The sequence below is a fragment of the Sitodiplosis mosellana genome, unplaced genomic scaffold, assembly GCF_009176505.1.
Source record: "Sitodiplosis mosellana isolate CC-2019 unplaced genomic scaffold, AAFC_SMos_1.0 Smas_scaffold_6226, whole genome shotgun sequence".
NCBI lineage: Eukaryota > Metazoa > Arthropoda > Insecta > Diptera > Cecidomyiidae > Sitodiplosis > Sitodiplosis mosellana.
This window is the reverse complement of record NW_022601467.1, coordinates 11,358,774-11,385,067: the sequence shown is the minus strand read 5'-3', so window position 1 is coordinate 11,385,067 and position 26,294 is coordinate 11,358,774. Positions and strand designations below refer to the sequence as shown.

Here is a 26,294-nt window from a genome sequence, read left to right as displayed (position 1 = left end):
ATACAGTAGAACCTCGATTATCCGTCATGCACCGGACCAGCGCATTGACGGATAATCGAAAAAGACGGATAATCGAGACTTTCATATAAATATAACAAAATAATCAAAATTTCCATACTTTCTAATTAGTTTATGATGAAAAACAAGGTGATGTAAAAAATATATAATAGATATGAGAACAGATTTGGTGCATTGTCCAAAATATTGGACAATCTTGTATATACGAGAAGTGTACCGAAAACGGCCTCTGATTTCAAATCTTATTTTGCGAATGTACAAGGGGCACACAATTGATTTTGATTATGAAAGTTAGTTGGCAACTTTATTCGTATGTTCAAGTGAAATAAACTGAAAAATGAACTGAAAAAAACTTTTCCACCTTGAAAAGGTGTGACGGTTAACGGAGGTGACGGATAATGGGAGGACGGATAATCGAGGTTCTACTGTATTTAACTTCACCGAAAAAAAAATACACAAAATTCAGTGCTTATCCGAATCGATGTAGCTTAGTGTCATACTTGGCATTTATGCTTATGTTTCCTGACAACCGGAACGGATAAGGCATTCATCAATAATTTTCAATAGCAGCGAAAAAGAAAAGCAATTAACGATGCGTAACTTTTCTTGTCTATTTTATCAGTTCATCAGTTCAACATTATATTCAGATGATCTGAATCAGACCCACTTGGATCAAATTTCGATTGGCGTTTCGTACGTTCAGGCCTAATGCCAAATATCACCTAAAAGTCCATTTATATGGAGGAGGATTTGATTTCCATCTAAGTTAAGTGAAGAGCAAACTATTATGCGTTCCATTCATACAGCCATATGGTTTTTGATGCAAATTACGAATGAAATCCCGAGCTCGATCCCACCATTTCCTTGAAGTGTGCGATTCTAATCTCAAGAGCCATTATTGTCTATGGTTGCTCATATTTTTAATTGGTTTCACTGGAACATCCCCATTCAAAGTCAATTTCTCTTCTTCTTTTTTTTCATTCGTAGCTAATGACACTTCTATGAAGAGACGCATTTTGTCTGAAATTGATTTCGTTCCGTTTACCAACGAGTGCTTGTGCCGTTTGAATGTCGCAACGGAAGTGATTTCATTAAATCGGCATCATCCAACATATGAATTACTCAAATTGCCATGAAATTATCTCAAGGGTGAAAAGAAAAATATACAAAAGCGCGTGTACTTACAAGCTCATAAAGTTTAGGCCAGCTCGGATTGAGTTAAACTCAAAAGCATTTGGCATGGATAAATTTAATAAAGGGCAACATCATAACACACTAAACTGATGAAATCAACGCGGCTATGTCTCATACTCTTGGCAACGGATTTCCTAATTTTTTTAAAATCTACTTTGATATATGGAATCAACGATTCCCAACAAAGGTAAGGTAAAACACATTTTGTGTTGCTCTGTAAATATTTTGCAATGTAAATATTTCAGGTGCCATGTGTCGAATACTTGGCCCCAAGCGGGCTATCACACCAATGCTATAGCCAATGTAACAGCAACCAAGAATGGCATTACTCATTTAATTTGTGAAAAAAAGAGAGAGAGAGAGAGAGAGAGAGAGAGAGAGAGAGAGGGAGAGAGAAGGAGAGAAAGAAAAGGAAAACAATTTGTTTACAATTGACTTGACAGGTAAAATGTCGATCCGTTTTGGATTATTCGGATGTCACATGTTGAATATATCCGTTTTCCTTTCTCTCTCCAAGAAAGTAAGCCGACTTACAACGGATGTTGCACATAGCATAAATGTAGGTATCGATAGAGACTTCCCGCGTGCTATGTTTTTTATTGGTAAAATCATTGTGAGAAAGCAAACGTATATTCAAACGCAAATGCAAAGGGAAATACATTCTACATAAATAGGCAAGTAAATCAATTCAGACGATTTTCTGCAACTACGATATGGACTCGCTTGAGAGCGTCTTTGTATGTGAAGTGTCAATTTGACAAAATGTAAATGTCTTACATTCCGAAGGCGTTCGTGTATACATCGACAACTAATTGTTGCATTTGAATTTTAGATTGAAATCGAGTATTCAGCTTTCACAACGTTTGCAACCCAATATCCTGTTGTTGTTGCTGTTGCTGTTGCTGTCGGGCGCTTCAAAAGTGAAAAGTACGCTTCGATGTGAACCGAAGCAGAATAATTAAGAGTTAATCCGTGCGTGTATATTGTTGTCTGCTACCACTAAATCGACAAAATAATTACAATGTATACAGCCATGTTGTTTGAGTAATCAGAAGAGATATGAATGCGATTTGGGTCGATTGTGACGGTAGACTATTTTGGCCTATATTCAACTGGTGTGTTTAATATGCGGTTTTATTAGGTGTTAGAAATGGCATTTCGTGAATTCTAGTGGATGCTGGGACATCAATCCACTTGACCATCCATCGCAAATGACTTTACACTGCGACACATGGTCAAGTGTTTATCAAAGTCTCGGGTTACTTTTCTTCTTTGTTGAATTCGTATTGGTTATTGTTTTGTTTGAAAATGATGACGATTAAGGCGGCTAGACTTTTTAATTAGATGTCTAAATTAGTTTTGCAAGGAGTTTCATCTTGTTGAAAAATAATTATTCATGGTTTGTTTTTCTATACACTTTGTCATTGGTTCAATATGTACGTATGGCAAATTGGCATATACAGTAAATCGAATTAACTCTTTTGGCGCGACATAATAAATGATATACTGCGATCGATCATCACAGAATGACGTTTTTGTTTCTCTTTTGCTCGCTCGCTTGCTCACTTTTCATCTCATTCGCCTTCGTACGAATCATTCCTCTCATCAAATTCGCTTGTTGTTTGTCCCGTGTGAGCTCTTTGGTTTTTCGTAAAACACATACATACCCTGTGACAATAAAGTTTCCGGAATTCATCATTCTAGCCGCTTCAGGTATAGGTATCGTGTAAAGTATTTTTTTCCTGAGTTGGTACAACCTTAACAAACATCCATGCCAAATTTGAACTCAATATGTCAATTAGTATAGCTGTGGCAGTGGTGTAAGTAATACCCCAAAGGTACCAATGGCGATTTTTTGCAAAAGTGTCATAAAAATATCTTGTTTTTAACTATGTTTGAGCAAAAATACAGCATTATATTGCATTGGTGTCTTGAGCAAAGTTGTTGAGCATTCTGTTTCCTTCATTCTGGTATATATTTAACATAGAAAAACTACATCCATTGATGAATGACGCCATGAAAACCAGAAAATAGTCACAAATTTCGAATTTTTCAAGTTTCTCAGCTTGTATCTGTTCATAAATGTGTTTTTCTGTGGCTCTTATTTCCCAATATATTATAATTGGACTATCTACTTCATGTTTAATTGAGTATGAAGAATAAAAAAAGATACACGCGCAGTGTTGGAGGTGAAAAATCAAAAGACTCGAAGAGCCCAATTTTTGGCACCTTTTGGAGGTATCACTTATAACGCTGTAACAACTAAATTACTTGACATATTAAACTCAAATTTGGAATGGATGTTTGTTAAGGTTGTAGCAACTCAAGGAAAAAATTCTAACTCGATATCTGCATAAAAAAAGACACTACCTTAAAAGACGATGCTTTTGCAAAAAATCGCCATTGGTACCTTTGGGGTATTACTTACACCACTGCCACAGCTATACTAATTGACATATTGAGTTCAAATTTGGCATGGATGTTTGTTAAGGTTGTACCAACTCAGGAAAAAAAATACTTTACACGATACCTATACCTGAAGCGGCTAAAATGATGAATTCCGGAAACTTTATTGTCACAGGGTATTTCTTTTTCCCGTGTTTATCATCGAATCACTTTGAATGATTAGATTCGATTTTGGCGTGATCACGTTCGGCAGAACGCAAAGATTGGAACGCATTGGATTTCAATTTAGTTTGTTTTCACTTGAAAATTTTTCCACTGAATTGTATGCGACGTATGTGTGTGTATGTACGTACGCAATGCAGTATTCCATAGAGTGAGATTCCGATATCCCTTTTTCCTATGTTTTAATATTCATTCAAAGCAAAACCCCAGAGATTCTACTAAATAATAAAAGTTATTATTGCAGTGGAAAATAGTTGTGGCAATCCAAATTGTGTACGTTTTTGACCATATTTCAGGGTATTACACATATCATCTACATATGTATTGTCAAAAATAGAAATTGGCATGAATTTGTTTTATTAACCCTCATCAAATTTGTTGATTTGGATTCGATTCGGTTTTTTTCCTTCTGTTTCGCGCCTCAACTACTTTTAGATAGATTTGACCATTTTTTTTTTCTCAAGATTTTGTCGATCACTTTACTCGGATGTTCGGACTTTAATAATACACTGGTGAAGCATTGAGTAATGTAAAAAAAAATAGGATAAAAAGTAGCAAACAAGTATGAGGGGACATGGTGAAAAATTGATTTTTTTTCCCTACTAAATTTGCGTGTTCATAAACACGGAGCAACAATGCAGAATACGACGATTGGATTCAGTTTGAAATCGAGCAAAAATGTAACCGTACTTGCTGAAAATGGGGTTTTTGTGACATTTGTGACGGAATATTTTCGGATTTATTAATTCGTAAACTTCTCGGCATAGATTCGGGAGTGTCACTGGAATTCTACAGAGATTTAGGAATTCGTAATCGTGATTTGGATTCACATATTTTCTGCTTAGTAATCTTTCCCACACATTTCATTTCGTATTGCGCTCTTCTGGTATCCGCATGAAAAGGTGCTTTTTTGGATTTCGAACGGTTTACTTTCAAAGGAAAAAAAAAACGCTGCAAACAATTGCTAAGGCGAGTGAAGGAAAAATCAAATTTATCGCGTTAAAACGAATGAATGAATTTAATGAGTGAATATGGGAAAATACTTCAAATTCATTCGCAGATAGAATGCAAATTCTTTCATCCGTGTTCCGCTTATACAATTGCATGTCGAATTCCCATTTCTTCAGCTGAATTCCTACGCCCGCTAACACAATGGGAGAAGAAAAAAAAACTTTGTACACAGTTTAAAACATTCTTTTCGCTTTGTTGCGACTCCGTTAGGAATTTGTTTTCTTTCTTCTTTTTTTGCATTCGTTTAAAATATCGTTTTTGTTATGGGTGTTTGGAATTCATCGTTCATGATATCGATGTTGAATATTTGCGGACTGCGCTTTTCAATATACTTTACTTATTTTGTGCACATTCGTTTTATTTATTGTCATTACCTGCCAGCAATCGCTGGCTTCGTAGCAGCATAGTCTAAAATTCTTCAATGGCAAATCAATTTCGTCTTTTTATGAGTGTGTTCAATGTCGTTCTCTAGTTGGCTTTGAAAATTCTTTAGTGTGTACTTTATCGCAACCCCCCATAAGAGCTCTCGACCTATGCTCAGTTCTTGCTCCTTTTTTTCGTACTATTCATATAACATTAATGTGCCCGAAAAGATTATATTTTGACGATTTTGGCAGTTCAATTTTGACATGGGCATCCATTTATTTGAGCGAGTGAGTGGGTGAAGGTTGTTATTTTTCGGCGCCGTTTCAAATGTTTCCGTTTTATTTTGTTTCGATCGTTTTGAATGATGGAAAGGCTTTCTCTTTTTCTTCTATTTTGTTATCAGCAGTCGTTCGCCTCAAATTCATATGATGGAATACCCAAACCGTCTGAATCAAGAATTTTCCGATTGACATATTTGTGTCCTCTTTAATGATGATAACTTGATTGTGCACATTTTTTGCTTCGCTCTTTTTTTTCGATGGGGGGGGGAGGGGGTGGATTGATGCAAAACAAATTACAGAGAATGGTTCAACGGCTCTCAATGCGACAGCAAAAATTGAACTTATTTTCTTTTTACTGTTCATTCACAATGCTAACGAGTTACTTCTCGTTCCATTACGATAAATCCATTAGAATGTTTCATACTTTCACTTGTCATCTAATGACAATGACCGTCACAACCACTAACATAGGCTCAACTCTGCATTTATTCTGTTGCTGTTTTGCAGCTTTATCTTTACGTTTTGCTTTTGAATGAATAATAAAAATGTGAATGTACTCGACGTTCAAGAACCTTAAAATACCGCTTCCCTTGTTTCATTTGAAACTTTCCCACACTATGAACCGCAAAGTGATTCAATATTCTTACGGCAACCGCATGCGAAACATCTCCGAAAACCAAATAACTAAAATGAGATTTCTCGGGAAAATTCAGAATTCCTTCAGCCATGCTGCTGCCATGACAATGTTCAAGTGATTAAGAACGATTGAATATTGGCCGAATTGGATACAGCAAAATTACATTTATCAAATTACATGAACAATTTTGCCTTTACCTCACCCCGACTACTCTCTTTAAAACCAATTCCACAAATGCGAACGACAAAGCAGAGGTTGGTTGCAGGTAACATGTTACATTTGGCATTACATTGCGCACAAGGTTGCTGCAACAGAAATATACCACAGGCGATCCTGGTGGCACCGATTGTAATGTGTTGAAAAATACATTGTAACACACAGGATTTTACTATCGGTTCCACAAGGTGTTGCTAGTGGTAATGCTCTTGCAGCAACGGTGTAACATTGCGAGTGTAATGTTAGAAAATCACATTAATAATGTTAGATTTCTGGCTTTACCGTTAATGTTAGGTAACATGTTAATATTGTAACGGACGGGTCAAGTAATAGCTATTACAATTGTAATAACATTACAGGAAATTTTTGTTAATGTAATGCTACTACCTATTACATTTTTAATGCCGGTAAATCTGTATCATAAAATGTTCTTGCCCACAAATTGATGCGCTTAGCATAATTCGCCAAAGCTAATATTTTCAATATATAAAACAGATTCCAAAGAAGACCAGATCTCCTTAACACAAGTTCAATATAATGGAAAATGACTTGAGTTGAACGTCTCTTTTCGTTCTCCTGTTTTTCGTTGAAGTTTTAAAAGCTGCTGCAAAACTTGATAATTCGTTTCAGCGTGAGGCTGCCTTATGCGTTAAAATTTTGAGTTTTGTAATCGAATTGAAAAGTGTTGTGAATGTTATGGTAGAGTCTCTTAATATCTGTCCACAAAACACACAATTTCCATAATTTTTGATGCAAAACTGATGATGCAATGTGGCGACCAATTGTTATGTTTGTTTGCAACACTTACTGCAAATGACCGTGAGTTAATCGTTGGCAATGTTTTCTTTCTTTTCGGTCAATATTTGCAGTCTCGCCCATTAATGAGATGAAGAAAAGTTTCAATCGAACTAATAGAAATCACCGACTGCTGTTTTGTTTCTGTTGGAAACAAAGGCAACACATTTTTGCTGATAGATCAGAAGTAAATAATTCTTGAACATTTCGGCAGAGTGATAATCTATGAAATTGTCGCATACACTTTCCATAATGTTGGGATTGCCGTTGGGTTCTCTGTGTGATGCTTATTATTCTATGAAATTGTCTGCCACCCTCTTTCTCTCTCTATCTCTGCCGCACACGTTGCCACATGTAGCGGTTTTATTTTTGGCAATTGTCACAACAATGGAATCGCCTTTGCCGCATCTGGTTATTGTCCACCATGGCAGCAAGAGCATATACCACTAGCGACATCTTGTTGCACGTTATAGTGATGCGCTGTTTGTTTGTATACACTTGACGTTAATTTCAACACATTACTATATTGGGCAACAAAGTGTGGCCTGTGGTATATTGCTCTTTGCTGCCACGGTGTGGGTAATCGCTATAAATTTCAACAGCTCGCCTAAAACAAAATGCAACATCAACATTTCATCGGCCCACCAGGCATGTATCCGTTGCCCATTCAATGAAATCAATTGTCATTCCTTTTATGAATTCGCGTGAGATCTCTGATCAAAACGCTTTTTTTTGAGTAAAGTACATCAATCAACCGTATAGAGATTAAGCGTATGGTGTGCAGATATTAATCAATACTAGCGTTTCCAATTCACTCGCATTTCATTGTGTGGAACAAAACAGCATTAACTCCGAACAGTTACGAAGAAATAATGACAATACCATAGAAATGTTCCCAGGGAAAAAAAACGAACCTTTCCCCATATATTCCATATTCAAAAAGCTAATATCAAATGTCATCAATTCAATAATTTGTACAATCATTGAATCTGTAACCAAAGTTTAGCGGTTACTGGAATGACATTTCAACGTTCTAATATTAAAATCGTAATGATCAAATCGACAACTGTGCTAGTCAATTGAACCGTTTGGAATAAGAAGACAAACCATGGCGAAGTGTGTAGAAATATTCATTTGAAATTGTCGTACGCAAAAAAACATGTTATTGTTGTTTTAATCACGGCGCAAACTAGTCGAAAAGCAACAGTATTGTTGTAGTAGTGTCTCTTTTGCCTTAAACGACCCGCTTTCACGTGCACCTCGCTAAGGTTTGCCCTTTCTTCCGAATGGTTTACATAAAATATCCATTTGCCCGTATTTACCTCCATCAAACTAAATTACACACTATAGCAAAAGCTAATACGATTCAATTGATCCATCGTTGTTTCAAATTTAAATTTAAATAAATGCTGTTTCCATGTTATTTGAAGGGATTTCTTCACATTTCCATTTGATTGTTAATTTCATTCGAAGTTATTCCTTCTCATGTTCCCATTGCTTTAAGCTAATCTCTGTGTCGTGCCCATGCCCATGCTCTATTTCACTATCGAATGGAAAACTTGTGCCAAGGCAATGACAAAAGGGATATCCATTGAACATATGTATAGTTGCCTATACTATTTTTTTTATACGACAACATGGCTTCGATTATTTTGGTACTTTGAATTCAATGGATTGAATAACATGAAATGAATTGAAACGTCAATCTGTACGTATTTTTCGAATGTCGGCCAATGTGAAATTGAATGTAAATTATCAATGAATGTAATGAGTGTGGTTTTATCTGGGGAGAAACGGAATATAAAAGCCATTGTTCTGGCATTGAAACCAAACAATTGAACACTTTGTTAAATATTTGATGTGCACAAAAGCATTACTGTACGTTAAACCAGACCACATCAAACCATACTCTGAAAGTCAGAGTGTTGCCAACATTTTTTTTTTTCATTTCAATTGTCCAACCGAGTTTTGGCAAAACTTCTGGGAATTCTGTGTTTTGATTTTAACAACGCATCAAAGTCAAAGGAAATGAAAACGCTGGGGCATTTCAATGGTAAATATTTCAAATGTTCGGTAAATTGTTTTGGTTTTTGGTGAAAAACACACAGAATAAAGAATTTTTTAATCACACTATCACGGGATATTCGTACATCTCAATCGAACGCAAATAAATTGTGCATTGTGCAAACCAAATGTTCAAACAAATGGATTTGGTTTGGTGGTTCCGGTTTCGATTAGTTTTTCAATCTATCATTTTAACAGCTACACAGAATCCAGTTTACAAATTGTTTTGAAAACCTGATGGATAACAGCCACCAAATATTCACGCAGCATTTTCCCTGAATCAATTTCAATATTCGTTTTCAAGTGTATGCAATCAAAACTATAGAACGTGTCAGAGCTGACGTTTTTGATTGAAATTTAAATCGGTTAATTTAAAAAATGGGTGCTTTTCACCAGAATGACTAGTTTACGGGCATATTTTACAGATTGCAATTCACCCGCCTGCTCACATCAAAATAGAACAGGCATTCTCATCAGCGGTTTCAATGGCCTTGACCCTGCAATGATATTCAGAATGAGTTGATTCATCTTAGATTAATTCGATTTTCTTCTAATTACCACAGGCTGAATGTTTTATCTTCGGTTTTCGCCAATCGCGGAATTCAATCGAAGTTTTTTTGAAATCCAATTTGCATCAAAAGATTCCCCGGATACCATTTCCGTGATAAGGGAATGGCGAAATTTGAAGTCACGTTCCATTCAGGGTCGAATGTGTTCATAACAGAGCGAAAATATATTCACATGTATTTTATAGTATGGTATGGTATGGTACAGTATGACTGCGTGGGACTTAGCATAAATATTCCATTTTCCCGTTGCTTCTGTCCTCACCCCCACATACTCGAATAAATTTACTAAACCAAATAAAAAAACATGCTGCATTTATGCTACACTGAAATTTATAAATGATGTCGGAAAAACATCGTACAAATATTTTGAGATTCAAATTTATTCTCTCGAATATTATTAACTCGATGGTAGTTTGTTTTCATAAATGATACATAGGATGCTTGGAGCAAAAACACTTTCCATAATACCACTTTGTTTGTTGAAGGAATGCATGCATCAACTAACCGGGAGCACGCCGTGTCTCTTCATCCATCTGTTGTAAAAGTTCAAAGTTCGTTTAAACAATAAAATTTTCGACGGCAACTATCTTCTGACAATCGGTAAGCAAAAAGTATAAATAATGAATTAATTGCATAGCTGAATGCTATGAGCCGTGATACAAATCTCTTGTTGTATCAGCAATTTGTTTGTCTGCAGTTCAGCGCAAATGTGTTTGGTAGAGCGCAAATGTTGCAGTTAGAATAGTAAATGCTCGAATAGAATGTTGTCGAAAGATAAAATACTTTGTTGACGATAGAAAAGAAAACATAGCAGAAGTTTCCTTCTACCTTTTGTTTCATTTATTACTATAAATTGGAAGTCTGACTTTGTTGTAGTGAAGATAAGCTTGCCAATCATAGCATGTTATTTATTATTGTTAGGATTTTTTCGGTAACTTTTTTCTCTGAAATTGATTGAAGATTTGACTACACGGACATTTTTTGCTGTCTCCTAGAAAAATCAGAATTTCTTTTTCTGTCGTTGCCGTTGTTTGTTTTTGCCATTGATTCATTCAAATGAGCCGAGTTTAGGCCACAACTGTGACTTTGCTTTGTTTTTCTCTTGTATTATTACGTTTTTTTTGGTTTAGTTCGTTTCTCGATAAGTTTTTTATTTCTGCGTTCACCCTGTTTGGTTTTTGTGTAGAAGCGTGTGTTTTTTATTCGTTTGCGATTTGTGTTTGTCACAAAGCCAAAAGAAACACGATTGTGTACAAATCGTAGCAAAGGTTTTGATCTCTATGCTAAATAAATCAAGAATTGATTTGAAACAGAAGAGAGCAAGAAGATAAATCGTGAATGGTTTTATGTGTGTATGTGTGTATATTTTTTATTTATTTCACGAATGTTAATCCTCGTTCGACAAAGACGATATAGCTAAAACCATATTGCATATGGTCGACCATCAATAAATTTTTCAATAAAACGCAATTTATTTTGTATGCTCAAAGCTCCAATATTACTACGATCAAACCGTGCTGATAAACACGCAACCAATCACATATTTTGCTCTCCACCACACTGCGTTTCTCTCTCTCCCTCCCTCTATATCGTTCATTTCGCTTTTGTCTCTATAAAGCCATCAAAAGGTGCAGATCAAACTAAAAGTTATTTAATGTTCGAGAGTGCGAGAACCAGTCATTCGATGAGAGCGCAGAGAGAAAAAAAAACGGAAGCCAGGAATAGATTGGTGTTTGCACTTGTATGCGAATGTGTACCAAATAAATAATGCTGAACCAAAATACAAAGTTGGGAGAAACATTGTGGTGTTTTTGCACTGGTTTTTATATTTATATATGTGTGTGTATGGAATCTTTGCCAGTCGCTGAATCTTAAGAAAGTCCAGCGCTTGCAAATGATGGCTGGGCTATGGGGTATTTACGATGCGAACATAAAATATTTGTTGTAAATGCGTGCACGGTTTGTAGATCTCTTGGAAGATTGATGTTTTTCCGTTAGAAGTCCATTCAGCATCGATGGCTTAGTACGGGCCGATTCGGTTCAGTTTTTGTGGTTGCATGGCCAATATGCTGAATACTATTTTCGAATCGAATACAAACATTGGTGTTGTGCACTACATGCCTATGTATGTTCTACGTTTTGCTTGTGCTTGTTTCCTCTGAACCGAAAACAATTGCGCTGTGGTAAGAATTCTTAATTCCACATCTTGATGACATATATTGAAAGCATTGCTTATGCCATCAAATGTCGTTTCATTGACAGTTTTTCTTTCACACTCTACCACTCGTAGTCGCCCACTTGCGATCCTGGTAGTTGTCACAGTACAACAGCAACAGGGAAAACTTTGCTGAAATTAATGATTGATTAAAGTGGGCCACGAAACAGAAAAATCCTTGCCAAACACGCAACAAACTTTTCATGTGTTACATGCACGTCATTAAACCAAATTTCCGCTATAATTTATGCTAAGTATATTCCAATCAATTTCAATTAATAGCATCAAAATTGAAATGGAATTCATTTGAAGGTTTTTTTTTGCTAGTGCGATTTTTTTCCCATTTTTTCTATTTTGTGAACATCACAACGTAGGCGTTATTGTAGTGTTTTGTTTTCGATGCCTCTTATTGAGTCTACAGGGTGAAATGCTTTCCGGAAAGTCAGCTGCAATTAAGATTGGCAGAAATAATCACGCGAAATTTCGAAACGTACATCAACAACCAACTGCTAATAATGATGAAGAATTATTGGAAAAAGAAAACAGAAAAAAGAGAAAGAAGAACTATGTCGTAGTCAGAGCAGAAAGCCCTCGTACCTACCACTTATGCCCCCGATGTTAATTGACATTCATATCGGAATCAGAAATCCATCGCATTATCGCGGTCATTGTTATTGATTTTGTCATCGGTAATATTTTATTGCCAACCATTCCATAAACCACATCCATCATTCGAATCAACAAATGAGAACAACAAAATGGGCAGACAAAAAAAGAGAGTAGGGGAGAGAGAGAGAGAGAGAGATTCGTGCTAAGCCCAGTGGCTCGTTTGAAATAGAGATGAAATCAACAACGACACGCATGTTCGCTTTCGGCAGAAAGGAGACAACGGATCGACAACAACAACGAATTAACTCTAACTAAAGTCCAAAAGAACTATAAAGATAAAGTATTGCGATATTCTTCGGGAGGGAAGTTAGCAGTTTGTTGATCACATATTCAATACGGTACAAAACTTCTGATATCGCATTTTTGTTTGTGGAATATTTTCGTAGCCATTTCAATTCAACGATTCATTTTATTTCTTTTCCACATAGACATTCAATCACATTACTCAAATATCCCAAATTCAAAGTTTTTGGAATTTTTTTTCCAGAAAAATTTCCATTTCAATATCACACATTACAGCTATTGATTGACGAATGTAGTTTGAGTTTTCACTATGGCAAAACATTCGGCACGTCGCAATTACGTGCACTTGTAATCATTTAGAAAATAGATGCACGATGAAAGTCAGGAACTGAAATATAAATGGTGCACTGTTGATTTTTCACCTCTAAAGACTAAAGCCAATACGTTGATTGACATTTATTGCATTTCAGTGGTTCGTGTAATGATATTTACACTTCGATAGTTTGAGAAATGCCATTTTTTTTGTCTTTGTGTGTGTATGCGAAATGTGTGCTCTTAATTGAGCAATGGGCCAATATATACTCTGGTGCAAATATTTGATATGCATTCGTGGGTGGCGAACTTATATAAATTACGTGTTGCCGCAGGGAATAAATATTTGATGCGAAATTCTTATGGTGTCGACATTCATTCGATTAATTTCGAGAAGAAGAAAAACATAACCGTTTTGCGCAAATTCCATGAAAATCGTGGACAGATTGAAATTTAATTTATTACATCCAATGCCAACGCGTTTGATGCGGTTTTCGGCAACATGGTTGCGGGTATAAATAAATCATCAACGTTTTTATAATTTCCACGAAAAATTCATTAGTTTTTCTTCTGACCAGAATATTTGTGCGCTTATTCTATCGGAATACATACGCATTGAATATCGTGGTTTTTTCGCGGTTTTTGTTGATTTCTATGGCTTTAAAATGAATACTACATGTAACATTTCAATGGACTTGTGCGTTGACCACTGATGAACTTTGTGCCAGCTGCTGAAAGTGTGTATGTGAGAGAGAGAGAGAGAGAGAGAGAGAGAGAGAGGACGAGCGAAAAAACGCCCATTAAAAATATGCGAACAAATGAAGCTCAATCAAATGCGAAAACAAACGCTACCCAATTCTATGTGTGCCAGTTGCTTCATTTTGGTATCTGCAAGTTTCTGTGTAGCGAGTTTTCATTTCCATGTATCGGTTTTGTTGAATGTAATTTACGCTATTATGATTCTTTTCCGTTTGAGTTCTATATTTTTTTCGTTTTTTCTTCTTTCTTTGTGGGGCAAGTTTCCATTTGCGTATCGCCGATTCGATGGAAATTCGTACGTGAAGTGCCACTCTGTGACCAAAGCGACAATGTTTGTTTGCAGTGAATTTTTACATAGAATAATTTGAGTTATGTGATTTGTATTCGAGTTGATGTGAGTAAAAGTTGATGTCGCAGCCTTGAGCAAATACACACATTTCGTGCGTATGTTACTCGTATGTAGAAGTCAACACATGATACTCCGAATCAATAAGTTATTTGAACACATGTACGCACTTTTTTCTACTCTTTTTCTCTGTCTTTTTTGCCACCACACACATACGGCAGTCGTGTGATAAAAGGACGGACAAACAATAATAAACAAGTGAACGTTTACTTCACGTTTTGTCGCATATTAATTTCGGTACAATTATAAAATTCTTGAATATTCATTGGCATTTGGTGTGTATTTGTGCACACGCGCGCGCTCGAAATTGAGCGAAAAACACACATGCACAAAACGTTTACGGATAATAAGCAGATACGGTGCTAATATCACGGTCGCAAACATTCGAATCTTCGAAAAAGAATGATTGAATTAATTACAAATTCTTCCCAGATTGGACAGCTCAGAATAAATCTTGCTCTTTTTTCGTTTTCATCTCTCTCTCTCTCTCTCCCTCTTCCTTTCTTTCTCTTTTGCTGTCACAACACTTTTCGCGTTCGCTCATCATTGTAATGATATAGTATGCAAAACGAATGTCAAATCGCATTTCAAACCAATGCCAATCAAAAGCGACGATGGTGAAATAGTTTTGATTCACGGGCAACAACACATGACTGAAGTGCATTGAGTGATGGATCAAATGGCAATTTCATTAAACACGGAATAAAATGAATCAACTCAAGAAACGAACATTAAAATGTAAAACCAGAAAATTGTGTAATCATTGGTCATTATCTATATATGCGCCGATACAAGTAACGTGCTGGTGTGAGTGAGACAAGGGATCAAGCAATTAAGTTGATATTGAATGTGCTTTTTCGTTTGTTAATTACATTCATTGGATCGCGCATGAAATGCAGAAAAAAAATCACATTCAAAAATGCACAATGTAACTGCACCTCAAAAACAACAACAATAACAATAACGATTACAACAACAAAATAACATCACGGTACACAGCACATATTCAATGTGACACTGTCGATAAAGTAAAAGGCAAAAAATTGCATCATGAGAAAGGTGCGTACAGTGAGGTAAAACAGTGTAATTGCGATAATATGTCGCTATCACCTATCTCACATGCATGTAAATATTAACTTACATTACTAATAATGCGTGCAAGGCATTGATACATACCAAAAAGATTTGGCGCTTTTTCAACTGCTCCCTAAAATGCAGCACGAGTCGTTCAAGAATTAAATGCGTTTCTGCATGAGCGATCAGCCACCGCTTTGTTTCTGGTTTATTATTGTCGTCTCTTCTGTATTTTGATACAATTTAGTCGGAGTTTCTTTTTTTCTTCACTTCAACAAAGCTATAATCACATGGTCAGTGTTACAAATTGGAACTTGAGCACTCATTGAGCTATTTTCTCACAACACATATACTCGTTGCCGAATTCAGTGTAAGTTAAATTTTTCGTTTTACTTTGCTCGATGTACTTGAAGTTGAAACCAGTCAATTACACGAAAGAAATCTACTTCCCATTTGAATACGAATTTCTAAATTGATGCTGCCCAGTGGTGGCGTAGAGTTTGATTGCATGTATTCATTTATCTGTATACTTTTTTCACTGTATTTTTTATTCTTGGCTTTCAAAATCATTTTTCTGTCATTATTCACACAAAATTATTTGGCGTTCACCAGCTGTACGACACATGCTTTCCGTCTCTGTTTTACACTAAATTTGCTTCATCATTTCCATTGTATTCGGCCGGAATGTATGCGTTCAGTTTATACTAATAAGAATATATTTTAAATTCATCATTGTTTGTGCAATTGCAAATACAGAAAATAAAATATCGACAAAAATTAATGTAAACGAAGCGAAAAAAAAGACACTCGCACACGGGGAATAAAGAAGAGCAATGTAAATAGAAACAGAACAAACTAAGTTGGTTGAAACAAACAATCGAATTTTTATTATTGAAAATAAAACACTTTTATTCACTGGAAGGCGACAATTTTTCTTTCTTCTTCTGTTCTTTCGTCAAAAAAAAGGTCCGATTTCCAAATTGAAAGAACAGAGAAATAAATAAAAGTCATACACACACACGCGCCGATTGAAAGCCAAGCCGAACAAACGGATTGACAGACAACAACAGTAACAGAACACAACAACGACAACAACGGTTTAACCGAAATAATAAAAACGGTCAAATTTACTCCGGAATAACTGGTATTTATTTGCGAATCGAAAAACGTTTATTCTTATCGAGTGGCACAAGAGAAATAATATCATCCAATTTGAACATATCGCACTCACAAAGATTTCCAAAGAGCCGAAAAGCAAGTGAGTGAGGGAGAAACGAGCTGGATGTGTATACACTGTGCGGTCCGCACGCGTTCGATCGTACGTTTCGTATACGGTTTGTGTATGTTCTCTCACCGTTGCACGCATCAACACTGAATTGTGTACTGTGGAATGCTTCGTGCTCAAAAACACCGAAACTTACTTGTCGCCGTCCTATATTATTGACGTCGCGTGAAATACTAACTGTGTATGAACAGCACGAGATGCTGCAAATCACACAAGCTGTGTGTATGCTATGCCGACCGAAGAAGAAATGTGTGTTCGTCTTTTCGTTCCTCTTTTTTGTTGGTTGCGGACGCTCTCTCCCTCTCACACACACACACACACAGTCATAGCGTACTGTGGCCGCTTGGGATTTCAACTCGTTTACCATTCACTTGAGCAACAATCCACAATTTTATTTCTGGATAAGTTCGATTTGTTTTGGGCTTTAGCAGTTTGTTTCAAGTTTCGGTTATTTTATCTTTATTTTGATATAATTTTTTTTCTTCTCTTTTGTTTTCGTTGCACAAGTGATGAAGCCACCTCATTCCGATGTAGTGAACTTGATGTTTATTTTCAATGTAATATTGTAATTATTCGACGGTTTGATACCTTATCAAATGAACGGGTAATTTCGAAAATTGATGAATGAAATTATATGTTGTGGTGGCGTACAGTGCCTCATGCTGCCAATAAATTGAGAACGTTCAAGCGGCAAAGTTCATCGAATGATAGGAGAATATGAAGCGTTTTATTCATTGTGAGGCGCCTGTGAAAACTGGGAAAATTGCACCGCAAGAGAAAAATATCAATTGAAAAATCTCGCATTCGAATTGAATGCGATCGGCACACACAATTCACCGTATAAATACACTGGGGAGTGTGTGTGCGCAAGCTCATCCACAGTAACGACAGAAAAAAAGTATTTCTTTTACCGTCGATCTGGTATTCGACTCTTGTACAGTTGAATGCGAGCGTGCGGGTGTGGCGAGGGGAAATGTTGTGTATATATTCCCATTCAACAAGAGGAAATTCATTGAGAGCGTGTATGATTTGGTTGGAGAATAGAAGCACGTTTGTTTTGGACTCGTTTCAAGGGCAATTCCTGATTTGTTGTCTCTCGAAACAGATTATGTGCTTAGCTTATTTGTTGATATTTTTTTTCTCTCATCGGTTTAACGTTGGAAAAGCGGGAACAACACACTATGCCCAGCACATAGTCTCTCAAGTCTCAACTTGTCGTTCACTGAAACTGAACGAACAGTTGCTCGGTCTGGTCGTTTGGTGTTCAGGCCGGTTTGCGATCGCCCATTTGAACTGAGCAGCATTTTATCTATTTGCATCCCAGTACGGATCCCCATACTCAACTCAAACGACCATAATTTTCGTCTTCTCATTTTATTACTCTCCATTGGAATATATTCCTACTCTCCGAACAATCGCAAACGAATCGTTTCATTTCATTTTGTTAAATCATCTAAACAAAACAGATAAAAATTACGATGATAAAAAAATAAAATGCAAAGAAGGGAGAGAGAGAAAAAATTGTACATTCTAAGCAAAGCGGTTTTGCCGTTTGATTTTAGCATTTGTATACGTACAGACAGAGCCAGCCTGTATCATGATTTACCGTCTAATTATTAGGCGACTTTGATTACTGTCTTATGCTAATGATCAATATGTGTGCATACTGATTTTCCGTTGTATCACTTTATTACGGTTCAATATTGACACCATCACAATGATAAAATCGATTGACTAGGCATTAATGCATGAATCAATAGATTTCCCTTCGATTATATTTTCAGAATTTATTAAACGTTTCTCATTGATATTCGATTCCATAATAACAATTTTTATTTTTAATCTGCGTCGTCGTGCTACGGCTAGCTGCCCTCTGCTGCATTTTTCCTCTATTTAAACGAGCGTACGAACAAGACAGACAGACACAGCAGCAAGCACAGCAGTAGCAACAGCGTTTGCACAAATTACAGGCTGTATAAATAGAAGGCAGTTAAAAATGTATCGTTGGCGAATGGAGCGCGCGCGCACGCGTCCGAGTGCGATACATCAACCATATGACATCGATTGAGTGAAGGAGTCAACGATGCGTATATGATGATGGATTCGCTTGTTTTTTTCTTTCTTCTAGCCAAACGTGTTTTTACATAGGCATGCACTAACTATAGATAAGCCATAGATGAATACTAAGCCCATCACAAGCGTAATCACCATGTTTTTGGCGCTTCCTTATTCTGTCATTGGCTGTTACATCTTGGTACGATGCCAATTATCATGGCGTGATGAAAACAGAACAGAACAAAACGAAATATCAAACCCAAAACCAAACCCACAGCACGCAAACAATTTTCAATTGCTAACTGTTTATTGTCGATGCAATCGATTGATGTGAACATGTTCACATAAATTGATGCGAGTACATCAATCTATTTGGGTTGTTTCACTTTGATGACATTTCCACAAAACATTGATTCATCGAAATAATTTTCATCATCGTTAATTGCACACATAGTACCCATGTATAGTATTGTGGCGAGAAGTGTACTTCCCTCATGCACGGATGAGTGTCGATTTTTCGATTCTTGACAGCGATTGCGCTTCTGCTTCTACTTCGATGACTCTTCCAATTGATTCACGTGTAAAGTCGGTATCGTTGCGAGCTAAAGTATAATATATTGCTTTTTGATTACCTGAGCACTTCATTAAGGCAGCAATATGTTTTAAGATCGTTGCACAATTTCAATAACAGATTCACTTTGATATCAACGGCACGTTGCTTTGACAAGAGCTCCTCCATCAATGCAATTTGTCGCTTAATTTGTTTAGTTTGCTTTGTGTTGGTGTTGTTATCATTCAGGGCTACGAATAGATCAGACAAAATATATTCTTTGTCTTGAAAATATTTGAGCAATGCAATAACAGTGACAATAAATGACCCGGCCAGCAATTTGCACATAACGTTTGAGTGGTTGAAAATGTGAATGCAACGCAGAACAGCAGCCAATTTTAAAAGTCTTGAGCGAAATACATACATCTAAACATCAAAAGGTACTGCAAATGAAAAACGAGCAAGTGTTTGGCACGTGCAAGTAATTAACATTACGTTTTCCTTTCATTTGAGTCAGAATTTTAAATTTTTCTCTTTCCCTCTCTCTCTCTCTCTCTCTTCATCAGCTTGTTTTATTCTTAAACCCTAGGTATGGCTATTCTTGGCTTGACACTTACATAAATACATGGCAATGTAAACGATGTTGTGGAATAACTGCTGTCTCATTGTGCTGAATAAATTTCAGACTTGATTATAAACAATGCATTCGACTATTTAGATGAATTTGCAACGATCATAATGACATATGTACAACATCTTAATTACAAACTTTTTTCTTTCCTCTACCCAATGGTGTTGACAAATAGTATGTTTCTTTTAAGTTACTCATTTCATATATGCAACGGTTAGGCATTCATGTGCTCCACAAATAACAAGACCATTTAACATTTTCCACAAATAGAACCACATATTTGGGTCCGTTCTTCATTTTGACGAGAAGTTCGTTACCTACTTTATCGCATGCCAACCATCGTGATTTAATTGTATTCGGTTTACATGTTCTGTTCATATGCGCCGTGTTATTGCCCGCTCACCGGTTTATTATTATATTAATTTTTGTAGTTTTGCATTAAAAGAGAACGCTTACAACCCAATACCGAAAGTAATGATAGTCCAGATCTAAATCACGTTCACTGAACTTTACTTTGTGAAGTAGCCGCGCTAAAACTGGTCATATTCTTTCCATATTACTGACTATTCATATTCGTGTCCACTTGAAATGTCATTTTGAAAATGACTGACTTGATAATAGCAGTGTCGTATTTTGTTGTATGCATACAATTACTAAAATAAATCCGATATACTTGAATGACTTACTAGCTCTGAACTATCCGTTGAATTATATTATTATTATAATCATTATTCATATGAATTTTGATATTTTGTGGTTAATATTGTGTTGTGTGTCGCGATTTCTGCCACAATTACGTTTGAAATGTATTCAAAATGCCACTATAAAATGATGGCACTTCGCAAAAAAATATACACAATTCAAAATTCAATAGAGCACATTCGGTTGCTCTTCATACTATTGATTTTTCATTGGCACATTTGCAAAAGTGTGCTTCAAAATACACTTTCCGTTCAAACGGAAGCCACACAGCAGCTTTGTTTAGTGCAACAACAAATGTTAGATACACAAGTGTTGTTCTTGGAACTGTAATCATTTGTGTACGAAATAATTATGCGAGTTGAAAAGCGTCTGGCAAGAGAATTTTGCCATGGTTACAGTCACAAATGCCAAACAAAATTAATGAATATTGCAAAGAACCACAACAAATTCACTTGTAAAAAAAATGAGGTTCACTTGAAATGTCTGACAAAAAAAAAATTATGAGATTGCCCCATTTTAATGGAAGAGACAAAATCATACACCCATTTGATATTTATGTCAAAGCAAAATCTGTCTCATTTTAAACCATCAACTCATGCGGGCGGTAAAAGTTTGTCTGCCATCGCAATTCAATAAACATATCGAGAAAAAAGACGAATGCACGGATCGACCATTTGTGGCTGAGAAGAAAACTTTTGTTGTGCATATTTTATTTGAATTGCAGTTTCATCATTTATGTTTTGAATGATTTATTTATGCCGTATCATTGTATTATGGTAAAAGTTGTGCAAGCACCAGAACATCCGTAGATCATGGTGTTTTTGGATAAGTTTTTCTGAAATTTTTTCTCATTTCAACTTAAATACTTGGAAATGCAGCTAATTTTTCATCCTGTACATGCATCCTCCTACATGTCCCAAGGAACAATTGTTAACGCAAATACATCCATTACCAAGCGTATGTAAACGGTTGAATTTGGGCCCGCATTTGGGTGTAGTTTCAGTCATTTTTAACGTCACAATGGAAGTAGAAAAAGAGCAGTAAAAACAAATCAATTAGAATGATATAAAAACGATTATGAATCAATATTCAATATGCTAATAAATAGTGATACTCACCTACAGGAATTATCCTGTACTCTACCTACATCTATATAGACTATAGAATATAGATAGCCATCGATATCTGGTATCGATGATGTCTGGGAGACTAAGACCTCAACCAACTACAAATAACATACTGTTACATAAATTCTTTTGAAAAATAAAACATAAATTGCGGCTCCATTGATATTAATGAATGTTGAAGTTGACTCGGAATCGAGTTGGATACACGAGGTGTTGACGTGTGAACGCATCATGCAGCCGATGTCCAAAGAGTTCGCAATGCCCTGAAACAAAGAGAAAAAAAACACACACACATTACTATTGCATCAATTTTAATTCAATGAGTAACATACCTCTGTACAAGATCAATTTTGCAGCCGAAATGTCACGTTGCCAAACTGTCTTCAGTACTGGAGAGTCGTCAACAGGGTCTTCGGGCACATATTCATCTGTGTACTCGATGATACCGAGTTCAGCGTCGTGAATGATTACACCTCTGCGCTCTTCAACATTGTCATCCATACCGTTTGCCGCGTTTTGTTGCCAGTTTTTACGGTAGCAAATCACCTTAGACACAAAACCACGGGGTTGATTTGGATTCTGCACTGCTGCTTGTCGCATCGCTCGTCGCTCTGATCGTAACTTCCGCTTGCTCTTTGCCGCTACAATTTTCTCTGGTAGCTTCATTCCATCAGGCCAATCATCTTGATCGGGCATACACCATTCACACACCTTGACACGATCGTTCAATGTACTCAATGGAAATGGTTCGAAACATCTGGCACACAATCGTGATGATCTGGCTTCGTTCACAAATCGTATGACATTGCCTTCCATTTTCTTGAAACTCTTCACCAATTTCCGCACGCCCGGGCATCGAACGTGTTTCTTGATCTGTATTGGTGAATTTGCAGGTGGTTGGGAAGCTCCAATGTTAATGATGCATCGTTTGCGATTTGTCTGTTGAGCAACAACAAAAACATTCAATTTTTTCAAAAGAAACAAAAATTCAATCGTAAATTCTTACCAGCATTGCGGCCACCTTGTCACTGACACGATTGGACTCGATGTAATGATCAAAACTTAAACGTGTGTACTTTTTGGTTGTGTACACTGCAATGGCTTTCTTCATGATGGTCAATCGATGCTGTATGTAGTCACGCCAATTGCTTCCTTTTGGTGATGGCATTCGGTCATATCGCACACGGTTGTTTCGATCACTCTCTTCGAACTGCCCAAAGGCACGAGTCCATCGCTCTCTCTTTTCTTTACGCACTCCTTCTTCGGTCCCATAATGATACTTCTTGCTGTTGATTGTGAAGTTCATCTGTGAGATGGAAACAAAAATCGAACAATAAAAATTAAACAATGAAATGGATTCACATGACACAATCACAATAGAATGCATTCAATCGCTAACATACCTCTTTGCCATTATGAATTCGCTCTTTGTCATTATTAATCCGTCGCCTAACGGTTGCATTCCACGTCTTCATGCCCCAATCAATGCCCAATTCATAGACATAGAAGCCATCAGAGTACCGTTTACGCACCAAACCATCTTCCACTAACTTGTCGACTACGGTTTTCTTCACTGAGTACAGAATCGATGCCGATACACCATCGCTGAGAATATGTTCGAATTTTTTGTTTGCTTTCAACACTCGATTGATTTTCTCCATGTTAAAAATCATATTGAAATAATACGCTTGATTTGATTTTGACGTGACGTGGCCCACTGTATGTTGCCGACCATATTCATCACGCGGACTGGTACCGGTTTCGCACATCATACGATACAAAACATCAGCGTCTATTCTCACTGCCTTTCGCGTGTGATGACAGATTGGGATGACCACCAAATTCTTGATGTTTGGCAACGCAATGACTTGCACGATGTTGTCGTGGTGTTGTTCAACCCAGTTGAGGTGCGTTTCGATTTCCGATTGCATGATCAACCACATTGGCAATGATGAAAACCATGTATCTTCGTCTTTGGTGAATTTGGCGATATCATCGTCAGCTGGTCCACGAATGTCTCGAACGTAACGCAACAATCGATCTCGTTTGGCCAAGCGATTAGCATCACCTCTCGTTGCGTCATATCGTTTGATTGCCCATGACACTGCATTTGCCACATCTCGTTCATCGTATGTGTCCGGTAGGCCACGAATCCGGTTAGTGTAGTTCTGTCTGAATGCCTTCAATCTCAAGAAATACCGCAATCGTTTCTGTGCATGTGTATCCAAATTCGTCTTCACATTACGGCCATATTGTTGGAACAAATATTTCATCAAGTTGCCGAAGTAATCATTGTTTGGCCATGCGGAGCGATTCTCGATGTCCACATTCTCAAAGCAATGCCGGAACCATGGATCCATAATGAAATCGTCTTCCTTGTAGCGCCGCAACACAGCATAGAAGCAATTTTCGATGATGTGCATTCCATCGCCATCGTCGAAATATTCCCAATTGCCGGTGATGATGGCCTGTTCAGTGGCAGCTCTGACTTTGTTGAGGAATAAAAGCGACGCCAATTCAGATATTTCGGTGCATTTTATGCTGGTTTTTGTGATCCATGGCAGAATACGATCACGATATTCCGGTCGAACAATACTAGTGGCGGCCAACTTGATTGCAAAGTATGCTTTCTCCTCCTTTTGCTTGCCATCTTCAACTTTCCGCGGTTTCGACCTATTGCCACGAATGGTATGTGCCCCTATCCTTTTTCTGCCCATTATTGAACCCTGAAAAAATGGAATGAAAACACAACAATTACTTTAGAACGTACTAGAAATGATTTTTTGTTGCTTCTAAATTACTTAATTTGAATGAAAAACGAAAAAAACAATCACTGTAAATCGAACAGTATTCACAACAAATGACTTGCCTTTCCAAATGCTCAGATCAATGTGAATGTGCAACCGGCATCAGTTTGACACATCAAGCTGAATTTGGTTGTGACACGAACACCGCACACCGTGATAAAATATCGAAACGCTCACGATATTTCGACAGCAGATTTCTTCCACAGGCTACGGATCAAAACTGTAAACAAACAAAAAAACACACAACAATCGATGGTTTGTTGATTTCGAAAATCACATGCACACGGTGGTATTGTTTGGTTCGATCACTCGTTCGATGTCACAACGATAACAATTCAAATGACTTACCCTTTTTCCCTTTTGCTGGCTGTTCAATATGAATTTAGTCGAACGAAGCAAAGATTCATATTTCATGACATGGTGAAATTGTGAACGGCGGTTTGTTTACAATAACAAACTTCAAAATGAACCAACACTAATAGCGGGAATATTCACTACATTAGTTTTGCCTGCCATCTCTGGACAATTTAAAACGTAATCGTTGAAAATCAGAAGAAATGAATTTGAAAATATACTCTCACCATTTAGTTCATTCTCTTTGGATCAATACATGAACAAAAACATGAACAATTTAAATCATAGAATTTTATACTATTTTTGTGAACACTATTAATTGATACATAATTCTTTTCTCTTTAATTTAAAATCTAACATTTTCTCGTTCCCAATATTCATACAGTTGGTTTACACTGAAATTTCAGTCGATTTTGACGGAAAAAAAGTCTGAAAACGTTACATCTTTTAACGTTAAAAATGACTAAATTGCGTTACATGAATGTTTCTTGGGGTCTCCATCGATGACATGCAATGAAAGTTCAAGCGATTTTTCCATTTATACACTGTGTTCCACGAAATTCATCCATTAAATGTGAATGAACGATAAAAAACAAATTGCAATATCAAGAGATGTATGATATATTGTCTATATATACTAAGAAGCCAAACCAAAGGAATTGGTAAATCAACAGTCATGTGAAATTGTGGGCTGTCTTCACGCATGAGTTTATATTTAACGTTGACTGTAGAAGTTGAAACATCAATGAAAAATCAACCAAAAGTTATTTCTGTGACTGCATAAAAACCCTTATTAAATGGCATTTTGTGCTTTATCTTCGTCGCACCAGTTGATGTGTGTATGCTTTGATGAAAGTGGTCGTTTGTTTTTATTTGGCAACGAGCATGTATATATACACGCTGCGCTGTGTTCAATGTTCATTCATTCGTAATTTTATGAATGTCATTGAAAGTACCGTGAACATTTAGATTAATCATGGATGTGTTGCGCTTATTGGCCTTGTCGAGATGATATCAAGAATTATTATTAGTGCCGATAGTTTATGGTATGTCTTGAAACGAAAGCAATCATTTTGTATTGTTTTTGCGACAATATTCCCATTGTCGTGTAATTTATTCATAGTGACAACTCGTAAGATGTTATACTGACTGTAGCACGTGATGCTTTTGCAAAAGCTGTGCTCCCTTTTTGCGCCATTTTACTTATTTTTTTATTAACCTCACAAAACGATTCCGAAATATGAATGCAATCCGAAATTTGCTTATACTTTTGTAAAAAAGAAAAAAGCAGAACACTCTCGGCGCTTCGAACTCTTTACGACAACG

General features: G+C 36.6%; 2 protein-coding genes across 5 annotated transcripts in view; both read right to left on the bottom strand.

The window, feature by feature from the left end:
- Positions 1-17,978, bottom strand: part of LOC129577949 (pyrokinin-1 receptor-like) — a 49,399-nt gene extending 31,421 nt beyond the window's left edge. Inside the window, exons 1-2 of one of the 3 annotated variants that reach the window (XM_055465828.1) lie at positions 16,879-17,978; positions 15,560-16,161 (exon numbers count right to left, since the gene is read on the bottom strand). The gene's annotated coding sequence lies outside the window, so the exon portion shown is untranslated. Of the gene's footprint in view, positions 1-15,559; positions 16,162-16,470 lie in introns of all 3 variants that reach the window. The other 2 variants (XM_055465827.1, XM_055465826.1) reach the window with 2 other exon arrangements.
- Positions 17,979-21,912: 3,934 nt separating this feature from the next.
- On the bottom strand, positions 21,913-25,451 carry LOC129577947 (uncharacterized). Of its 2 annotated transcripts, XM_055465825.1 has the most exons (6): positions 24,963-25,451; positions 24,677-24,834; positions 23,211-24,533; positions 22,814-23,113; positions 22,140-22,746; positions 21,913-22,070 (listed from the first exon to the last, which is right to left on the bottom strand). In XM_055465825.1, exons 3-6 carry the CDS (start codon positions 24,522-24,524, stop codon positions 21,973-21,975), a joined length of 2,319 nt encoding a protein of 772 aa, XP_055321800.1. In that variant the 5' UTR covers positions 24,525-24,533; positions 24,677-24,834; positions 24,963-25,451; the 3' UTR covers positions 21,913-21,972. The 2 variants fall into 2 exon arrangements, with proteins under 2 accessions (XP_055321800.1, XP_055321799.1); XM_055465824.1 differs by having other exon boundaries at positions 24,677-25,451.
- Between the last annotated feature and the right edge of the window lie 843 nt (positions 25,452-26,294).

Coding starts and splice junctions, on each gene's coding strand:
- LOC129577947 (XM_055465824.1), bottom strand. CDS start 24,524: ATGGGCAGAAAAAGGATAGGGGCACATACCATTCGTGGCAATAGGTCG. Junction 22,747..22,813: donor ACAAGGTGGCCGCAATGCTG/GTAAGAATTTAC, acceptor GTTGCTCAACAG/ACAAATCGCAAACGATGCAT. Junction 22,071..22,139: donor AAAATTGATCTTGTACAGAG/GTATGTTACTCA, acceptor TCTTTGTTTCAG/GGCATTGCGAACTCTTTGGA.